The 10,113-nt window shown below is 34.5% G+C and overlaps 3 protein-coding genes across 4 annotated transcripts; 2 read left to right on the forward strand and 1 right to left on the reverse strand.

The window, feature by feature from the left end:
* The first annotated feature begins 1,521 nt into the window (after positions 1-1,521).
* On the forward strand, positions 1,522-2,340 carry LOC101889095 (putative ATP synthase subunit f, mitochondrial). Its single transcript, XM_005190944.4, has 3 exons — positions 1,522-1,664; positions 1,742-1,828; positions 1,904-2,340. The coding sequence occupies exons 2-3, from the start codon at positions 1,750-1,752 to the stop codon at positions 2,146-2,148; spliced, it is 324 nt and encodes a 107-aa protein (XP_005191001.2). The 5' UTR covers positions 1,522-1,664; positions 1,742-1,749; the 3' UTR covers positions 2,149-2,340.
* Positions 2,341-2,439: 99 nt separating this feature from the next.
* Positions 2,440-3,541, forward strand: LOC101897382 (protein lethal(2)k10201). The gene has a single exon (XM_005174933.4). It carries the CDS (start codon positions 2,571-2,573, stop codon positions 3,318-3,320), a length of 750 nt encoding a protein of 249 aa, XP_005174990.1. The 5' UTR covers positions 2,440-2,570; the 3' UTR covers positions 3,321-3,541.
* Positions 3,367-5,417, reverse strand: LOC101897545 (dolichyl-diphosphooligosaccharide--protein glycosyltransferase subunit 4). 2 transcript variants are annotated; one of them, XM_005174935.4, is made up of 3 exons: positions 5,237-5,417; positions 4,974-5,098; positions 3,367-3,503 (listed from the first exon to the last, which is right to left on the reverse strand). In XM_005174935.4, the coding sequence occupies exons 2-3, from the start codon at positions 5,075-5,077 to the stop codon at positions 3,482-3,484; spliced, it is 126 nt and encodes a 41-aa protein (XP_005174992.1). In that variant the 5' UTR covers positions 5,078-5,098; positions 5,237-5,417; the 3' UTR covers positions 3,367-3,481. The 2 variants fall into 2 exon arrangements, with proteins under 2 accessions (XP_005174992.1, XP_005174991.1); XM_005174934.4 differs by having other exon boundaries at positions 5,241-5,397.
* Positions 5,418-10,113: the final 4,696 nt, after the last annotated feature.

Here is a 10,113-nt window from a genome sequence, read left to right on the forward strand (position 1 = left end):
TGTTTCAGAACTGCAAGAATGTGACAATTGTTAATAATAATATCTAGCTCTGCATATTTCTGTAATTTACCTTATCAAATTTAACTGGATTGAAACAGGTTCCAGTCTTTAATTTGTATACATCTCAACAAATTTACATATATTTCTCTGTTTCAGAAGTTAAAAGAATGTAAATAATGTAATTACAATAACCGATTTCTTCTTTATGATATCGAAATTATAGGTTTTGGTACAGATCATGGTAAAAGAATACAGGAAGATGCATCAACGCTCGGGAATATTGATATGTCAAAAATTTAAAAACGTTTTTTTCTAAAATAAATAGATTTTTATCTGTTTTCTTATACGACGCAAATCAGAGGTTGCTATAAAATGCATTTTTCAACAATTTTTACAAATTTCAATAATTTTTTCTTCAATATTTTCAATTTTAAAATCGGTTTGACAGTTCATTCATTTCATGGTACAATAAGGAAGTAGAACAGCTTCATAAAACTGAAGAAATACAGCCCTGAGGCTATGCCCGCTTCCTGTCAGAATTATTCAAAATTATAGGCAACAAGTTGTTTTAATTTATTTGATATTTTTCGTTCATTTCTAAAACGAGTCAAATAAGGCGAAAGATGAATGAAATACCTGGATGTTCTCCCAAAAATATGATCCTAAGTGTTCAATCTTTCAATCCCATGCTAAATCTCGGTTATATTATTAATGCGCGTCCCGCAATTTAAGTTTCTTCCAATCATTGATTTTGAAAATATTTTCTTTTTATTTTCCAAAACAACAAATACATACCCCAAATTGGCAGAAGTCGGGCACACTTAGAAAAAAAATTGTAATCAGCTGGGAGCTCTAACTTACCTTTTTATTGTACCATGATTCATTTATCTTAGCAGCTGTGTCGATGCGACTACCTATACTCTTCTACCATGGTACTGGTACTGGTAGTCGCATCGACACAGCTGCTGGGACAATGAACTGTCAACCCGGTTTTTGGAATTGAAAATGTTGAATGAAAATTATTAACATTTGTAAAAACTGTCGAAAAATGCATTTTATAATAACATTTGATTTGCGTCGAATAAAAAACATTAAAAATCCACTTATTTTTCATAAAACATTTTAAAAATTTTGACACATCAATGTTCCCAAGCGTTGATGCATCTACCTATATTCTTCTATCATGTATGGTAAAGATCATGGTAGAAGAATATAGGTAGACGCATCGACACAGCTGCTGAGACAATGAAGTGTCAAGCCAATTTTGGAATTGCAAATGTTGAATGAAAAATTATTTGAATTTGTAAAAATTGTTGAAAAACGCGAATCTTAATAACATCCGAATGACGTCTTATAAGAAAACATTTAAAAATCTACTTATATTTGAAAAAACATTTAAATTATTTTGACATATCAATGCTGCCAAGGGTTGATGCATCTACCTGTATTTTTCTGCCATGGTAAAGATCATATATAAACTGTTATTCAAAAATGATCATCTGTACCCTACTTAGCGACAATTTTCGGAGCTAATTGAATCGATTATTTGAACAAAGCAAGCAAATCGAAAAAAAGTCGACTACATGTAAACTAAAGTCAAAAGTCGATAGTCGATTTACAGATCCCTATTCGGTGCTGACAGTTTTTGGAAGAACTCGTAAAAGGTAGTGATTTTTTTACCGAAGTCTCCGAAATTATTTAGAATTTTTAATAATTAAATAAATATTGAAATATTTTTTAGATTTCAACATGGCTTTTGGTGATTATCCCGCTGAATACAACCCCAAGGTACATGGTCCTTATGACCCAGCTCGCTATTATGGCAAAGGTAAGATTATGATGGACATTTTCATTACGTAATGTATAACTAAGAGAATATATTTTTTTGATACACTTTTTGCAGCTGATGTTCCCTTCGGTCAAGTAAAATTGGGTGAATTGGGAGCCTGGTTCGGTCGTCGCAACAAGACCCCCAGTGCCATTGCTGGTGCCTTCAGTCGTGCCTGGTGGCGTTGGAATCACAAGTACGTTCAACCCAAACGTGCTGGAATTGCTCCATTCTTCCAACTCACTGCCGCCGCTATGACATTCTTCTATGCCATCAACTACGGCAAGATGAGACACCACAGAAATTACAAATACCATTAAACTGGACGTCGAGAACTTTGCAACACAACTTTTCCCACGTTTGACATGGGATAAAGTGAGTTCTGAATTCGTATTGCATTGTGTTATTCCGAATAACTGTCATCAGCTGATGTTTTTATCGTATTCAAATGTTTAAAAAATAAATCATAAAATTCTTATAGAAGAAAAATAATTAAAAAACTAAAATAAAAATGAATAGTTTTTTTGTTATATGGTGATATTTATATAAAGCCCATTACCGGACTGGGAAAATGAATTTTGCAAGAAAATATAAACATAACCTAAAAAAATTAGCAAAGATAATTAGTATTTAGCAGAAGGTTACCGGTTACTTAACCACAACGTACTTTATTTGACAAAACATTTGCGAGCTTTCTGGTGTTCAGTGAGATTTGTGCAAGATTTTTTTTGTTTAAATAAACATGTTAAAAGTTCGTGACATTGAAAATTTATTGCAAAATATTCCCAACGGGTATCTAAAGCCAGATGATAATTTGTTTGCAAAAACCAATGCCGCCATCATATTGCCGTATAAAAAACTGGGGGCAATAAACAGTGTCGACATAGACAAGAAGCTGGATGAACCCGATAAAAACCAACAGAATTCTTCCGAAATATTTTGCAATGTTTTTAATTGTAAAATGGTTTTCGATAATACTGCCTCCTACACCTTGCACTACAACAGTATGCACCGATTCATTTGCCAGGAATGTAAAAAATCCCTACCAACAGAACACTTGTTGGATTTACACTTATCGGAAATACATGATTCCTATTTTAAGGCGCGTCTGGACAGAGGTGAAAAGCTATATAAATGTTATGTAGAGGAGTGCAAGGAAATATTTGCCAATGCCATCGAGAGAAAGAAACACTGCATTGAAGAGCACAAATTTCCGGCTAATTTTAGATTTGGACAGGTTGTACCAACAAAGCACAACAAGGAAGAATCGAAAAATAATTGCGGAAGTACCGGCATGGAACTGGAGACACATACGGATACAGAGTCAGTTGCAACAACAAACGAGACTTCAATAAAAAACTTTTCCTTTGGTCATCAAAGAGAGAAAACGTTTCAGCTGAAACCCGAACCGAAAACCAAAAGCGGACAGGGCAAGGGTCTGGAGAGTTTTAGTTTATTGAAAGATGCTTTAGATATGGATGTATCTAAGTAGTGAAATCAGAATTGCCTGCCGTCTTAAACATTTAGAAGAAAATGAATTGTTTTATTGGAATTATTTATTAAATATTGGAATACATAGAAAACATGTTTTTAAAGGAGTTGTAAATAGGTTGCATTACGTTATAAGGCCCAAGAGCACTGAGCGCTTCCAGCTCATTTGTTTTTGGAAATGGATCTGAAAAGAGAATACATATGAAAAGTTATTATTGGTTATTTTCTGATTTTTCTAATTGTGATTAGGCAAATCTTAAAGTGAATGTAAAAAACGGTAATAATTCTTGTCGTTCTTTGCCAGGGACATAGAAAGGCCAAAAAAAAAGGAAATAATAATTTGGTTGAACTGTCAATCGTTGGTATTTGAATATTTGAGTCTATTTAGCCATATTCGCACTACTGCTAAATTCATGATTGGACCTGCAATATTTGGCATAGAGTCTGCAAAGATCTCGGACTGCAGACGGATAAGCTAGAGTCCTAATCAGCTACCATTGAAGTTGAACACTAGGTCAAACCAACCCTGTGTCACTTTTTACAGGTAATTCGTATACACTACTCTAAGACAAAAATGGCTGGACGAAAGGAGATGTAGCATATTCAAAAGAATCTGGCCCATTCTCTCGGAGAAGAGAACAAAGTCGCTACTGTCCTTGTCGAAACCTGATTTGAAATTGGTGGTGGTTATCATCACGGGTCACTGTAAGGTAAGGGCAATTACATCGAAATGGGGCAGCAATGATATTGACTACTGTAGAATCTGTCAAGACGAACAAGAATTTAAGAGATCGACCACTGGATCTGTCGCGGTTCAGCACTCCTTAACGTGAGACACAGGTTGGTGGGGGAACAAGTGTCACGTGATTTGTCTTCGTTTTCTAGCACTATACCTTATAACTCCATCTCCTATCAGTAATATCTTCACTCTTTCCATCAATCTTTTCTTTCTTCATTTAGGATGAACACAATGGACCAGCAGGTATCCGAGTGAAGCGGTTACCATGCGGCAACAACGAGTCCTTTCACCTAAGGCATGGCGGATATTTGGTATTGTTTGGTCTGAAATTTATTTCGTGTTCTCTTCTTTTATAATAGTTTTCTGCGAAAAAAATCAATATAACTCCCATATAGTGGATCGCAGGTATTCTGAAATATTTAGATGATTTTTGTAACCAAATCGAGTGAAGCTCCGAGAGGATATGATCACTTAATGTGGGTCCATAAGTTGGTATAGACTCCATATAGCAGTAACACCAATTTCAACTACTTCGACATCTTCAGCTTCAATTTCCATTAGAACTGGCTGTAATTCCACATTTTTCGTTCTCGGTGGACAAGATTGTTCAATAATGGCTCACAGCCATTTCCCAAGCTAAGTAACAGCGATGTTCCATGTTTCGAAGGGTAAAACACATTTACATTTCTAGATAAGATCCAAACGACCAGCACCATTTTTCAACATTAAGTTTTACAGGCAGTTCGTGATGGATAGGTATTTTGCAAAAATAGTTACTATATTGAAGATTTGCAATATGGCTCTTCAAGTCGCGGAAATGAAATATTGCTTTATTGATAAGGCAACATTCGGAGCTACTGGCAAAGCTACAAATACGACAAATACGTATATATTAGAATTGAAGTGTATACATACTTGCTGCTAGAATTTGCATTGATATAGTGATAAAGAACCACCAGAAGGAATAGGAAAACTCCTAGAACATTGGAGAATATAGCCAATTGTACATCGGTAATCATGATGCTCGCTCAACAACAGATCTGCAAAAGAATGGACACGTCATAACATTATGGAAACTTCAGTGTATTGTTTTATAAATATATTCATTGGAAACATATTGCACTCATATTGAATATTTAAAACTACATCTTCAATTATATGCAAGATATATTACTTACTTACTTTTCAGCTTTAATTTATTAGTAATTAACAAAGTTCTTGATTTCTGGCCGGCAATCAATAAAAAGGTACTTTTAGGGCGAATTCTTCATTACAATTTGTTTTGACATTTAATGGTGCTGATGCGATTACCTAGTACATGGCTGATGCGATTACCTAGTACATCTACGTTGCAAGTACGTATGTTGGGGAGCGTCTGAAAAAGAAGAAGCATATATGTCGGTTATTAATTCTGAATCCACACAGGGTCCATCGAGTGGATGCTCGAAAATTTGAAATAAAAAATATTTCCTTTATGAAAGCCCAGGAGAATCCACGAGTAAGTTTTTCGCCAGAGCCTCTTTAGCGAAAACAGGGGCCACCATGTGTGGGCGAGGTTGACATTTGGAAAGGAGAGGCTTTGTGTACAAAAGTTTTGTATTCGCTTCACTTTCCCATATAACCCCCATCTATAACTAGAAAATAAATATATGTATTAAAAACATTAAAACAGTAAAAATTCTAATTACTACAACTGCGGCTATATATACAAAAGTACAAAAAAAAATAAGTTTCAAACCATTGTTACGTTTCGTATATTTCTGATTATCTGCTCTATTGTGACTTATTTAAAAGATTTTAAAAAAAATATTCCAATAAGCCAACAGAGAGCCCCTAATCATCATTTTGTAGGTAAACGCAACTCGAAAACAAGCAGCAAAAGCTCAATATGCACGATAAACCAAATATCAGACAGACGTGAACGGAACAACCAAACCAAACGTATCAATCGGACAAATAAAGGCTAATGAGTGGCAAAAGAAGATACTATTATACGTTAGACATTTTAATGTATTAACAAGAAAAAAGCGCAAAGCGAGGCTTCTAACGTGCGTCTTGTTTTTGTATCAAATGAAAACAAATCAAGTGGCTTGTATTAATAAAAAAGACGTTACGCGTTAAAGCACTTTTCGGACCAAAATAATGTTCTGTCAATAGATCTGGTTAGTTTAATAACACAATCGGATCTAGATTTAACATTAATAAGATCATTAAAAGCAGGTCTACCACCGCAACGTTTCCTAATTTCTGCAAAGTCATACTCTATGCCATCATTGACACAGTGTTTAGGTTTAATCCCTTCATACTCCAGCAATAGAGACGTCATTGTTTCCAATGATTGCTGAAGCATAAAAGGTATGTTGCCGCACTCAACAAATTGCAAAAAAAATATGGATCTATAAGCTATTGCGCACGCCTCATTTTTATCATTATTTATGAAATTGTTCGTGCAAAGCTCTACAATTGGTATTATACCAGCAAATAATTTTTTGGTCGCCTCTACCATTACTTGCTCGGTTTCCGAAAATATATCACTGTCAAGAGCGGCAAGCACGTTTCTGTTAAAAATAGCTGTCGCTCTATCCATTGGCTTATTTTCGTATGAATACGATTTGTAGTACCTTGTTGCAAAATGAGTTTTTTGCAATTGCGAACAAGTAATATTACTAGCATCTAAATCGTTTTTAGACTCAAAAATTTTGAAAATTAGTGCGGGAGAAGCGACATCTATCTGTTTGCCCAACCTGCTTTTAATAAAAACTTGATTGTCTAAAAAGTAATTTAATAAATTAGTTAGCAAGTGGGGAATATCGAACATACAATGTAAAGTATCTTCTGAATTTGGAGGAAAGCACAGACGATTTGGTCCAAGGTAGCCGCGATATTGCTGGAAGAATTGAACATGAACACTATGTCTATCGCAAATTAGTGAAACTATTTTCAATGATAGTCCCTTTAGCCCAACGAGTACTTCTCGAAGTACACCTTCCAGTACCGAAATGCTATATTCCCGTGTTAGTAAAAAGCCCAATAGTATCCTCCACTCGTTACATAACCCACTAAGCTGCAGTCCTAAAGAATATGTAACGACATTACTGTCCGTGTCAGTAACTTTTAATGAATCAAATTGGATTGCACACGTACGTTCCTGTTCAGTCATCCCTTCAATAATAGTGTGCAAAGTTTCTTTAACATCATCGTCAAATCCCACGAGAGTTGGTTTCGTTTGCCAACTTAGAACACTTTCGGTACTGGGGAGAGCAAATTTAAACTTATCTATCATGTATTCATAATTTTCTTTTGATAGAAGTTGAAGGTGTTGTACTACATCTAACTGCTCAGGTGTGTACGGGGGTGTTGAGTCATTTGTGATGACGCGAGCAAATGCAATACTGGCTTTACTTGCCTCCTTCCCTGGGAAAATTCCATTTGCTAGGAGAAACTCAACTTTTTCTTCAAGTGCCGCCACTTTCGCAAGTAAAAGTTCATTTTCTCTTTGCAAACAGATATCTTTGTTTATACTTGATTCTTCTTCTTCTACTACACTACTTATATTATTATTAATTTCTAAATTTTCTACATTTACTTCACATTTGAACTCATCAATATCTAACCTCTCATTAGAAACGATTCCCTCAACATTGTTTCCAAAATTAACACCTATAAATTATATAAATTGTTATAACAGTTAGTACAGTTAGTGATAAATAAGAAACATGCAACGGTATACATTATTGTTAAATATAGGTGTTATATATACAATTATACATCATATGAAATATTCATAGCGTCGCACAGAGCGATGAAATCACAAAATTTAATTGAAAAATAAAATTGATTAATTGAAATAAATAAATAAATACTTTTAAAATAAATTTGGAATAAATACTTTTAAAAATTTCAAAGTCATACCAAAGACCTTAAATATGGTAAAGACTAGACAAATTGCATTGCGAGCAAATGGTTTGTGTCTACAATACAAGAGTAACAGCTCATTACAGAGGCAGGCATGTTAATATTGTTAATATATCATAACAACAGACGTATTTTTACAGGGTTATTCATATTGTCTCTGTCTTGTCCTATCTTTGGCCATACGTTGTTTAGTTTTACAGTGACAAAGTTTAGAAATATTTCACTTCATCACAAGAAGAAGTATTTTATATCGTATTTTTATTTTATTATTTTAATTGGGACGTATCATATAATTAATTTCTATACCCCCAACCATATGTATATCCTATATGATCCTACCTTTAAGACCTTAAAACATAACTTTAAATGCAAATATTTTTTGATAACCTTTCAGACATTCCTTGGCAAAGCGTTGCTTATGTTGATTGCTAGTAGTATTTTATAATTCAGTCATAATTTAGAATAGCTAGAAGAGCTAGTTATGCAACACTGTCTAAAAAGAACTTACCTTCATCAGCTATCAATGTGGGCAAATACAAAACTGGCATTGCATAAGATGAAAGCTGTACCGGATATGTTCTTCTAGAAAACATATTCTGCTCAAAATGCCTACCGCATATTCGAGACGTCTTTTTTGTTGGTATTCCATGCCTTTCTAATAACATTGTCCTCCATGAATCTTTTATGCCATGCATACTTATTTCCTGGGGGCAAAATCTAATGAGAGAGTTCTCACACCCAGGGACGCAGCACTGTCGAATTCTAGACATAATGGAACATCTAAAATGGAAAAACAAAACAACCAGTAATTTATATTAAAACCTAATAATATTTTCATTTTGGAAAATATGGAAATATGGAGATAACACATTTACAAATCGATTTGTATCAAGGTGTGCTTGCAGATCCGGGTATACACGGCAAGGATTAATTAATTAATTAAGATAATGCACTTAATTGAATCACTTCCCAGGCATAGCCTGAGTGTAAACCGAAACCGGCAGAAGAGGCAGATGGACTGGATTGGCACTGCGCAATTTCTTCCTTTTATTTTCTAACTTAATATACTTTCTTATTACACTTCCACTTCAATTGGTGGGTCTAATTGGACCTTTGACCACAAACTCCACCAATTAGATATTGGGGATATTTGGTATTGATTTAATGTCTCTGTCTCTGTCAATATACATACATACATACACGCTAGGATTATTATAATTATTATAATTATTATAATTCTAAAGACTATATATGCGGAAGCATTTGTATCTTTTAAATTCGGACTTGTATTGCCCATTTGATATATATGGGAGCTATATCCAAATCGGAACCGATCTCGATAAAATTTGAATATCGTTGTTACGGAGTGCATATTACGGCTGTGGGTAACAAATGACAAATCGGATGAACAATATATGGGAGCTAAAGCTATATCTAAATCGATCTTCACCAAATTTGACGTACTTGTTTGTGGGAGTTATTTAGTCGGAATCGGTTGAAGATATATATGGGAAGTACAACTAAATTTGCAAGATTTGGTTTTTTGGATTTGGTTTCAATAACTTAAAACTTAAACCTTTGTGCTACATTTTAAAGCTCTTGACTAAATAAAGTGGACTTTATCGCGAACATAGCTAAATCGTACAATAACTTTTTTCTGATCAGGAATATATATATGGACTGATATTACACGTTTGATGTACAATAAAAGGCAAATCGGACGAGGATATATATGGGAGCTATATCTAAATTTTGACAGATTATCTCCAACAATTTCAATAGGGTTCGTCCTTGGGTCAAACAAACGATTTGAGCAAAATTTCATCTGGATAGGGCAACAAATGCGAACTGTACTTTGTTTACAAAAATATATGAACAGACGGACGGACGGACATACATGACTCAGAATGTTGGGTATTCTCGTTTGTTCCTTTCGCCTGTTAACGCAAATTACCCTTCTCCTTCACAAATTTCCAATTTCCGATATTTGAAATCAAATGTGCTGATGGTATTGCGTATTCATGTATCCAATGCGATAGGAAATACATTTGCTCTGGAACAGAACCTGAAGATCCGGTTCTAACCCGGGACTTAAACCCGTCGTTTGGGGCGTTTGGAGTCAATATCCGTGCCCGGGAAT

Source organism: Musca domestica, unplaced genomic scaffold (genome assembly GCF_030504385.1).
Source record: "Musca domestica strain aabys unplaced genomic scaffold, Musca_domestica.polishedcontigs.V.1.1 35, whole genome shotgun sequence".
In the NCBI taxonomy this organism is placed as follows: domain Eukaryota; kingdom Metazoa; phylum Arthropoda; class Insecta; order Diptera; family Muscidae; genus Musca; species Musca domestica.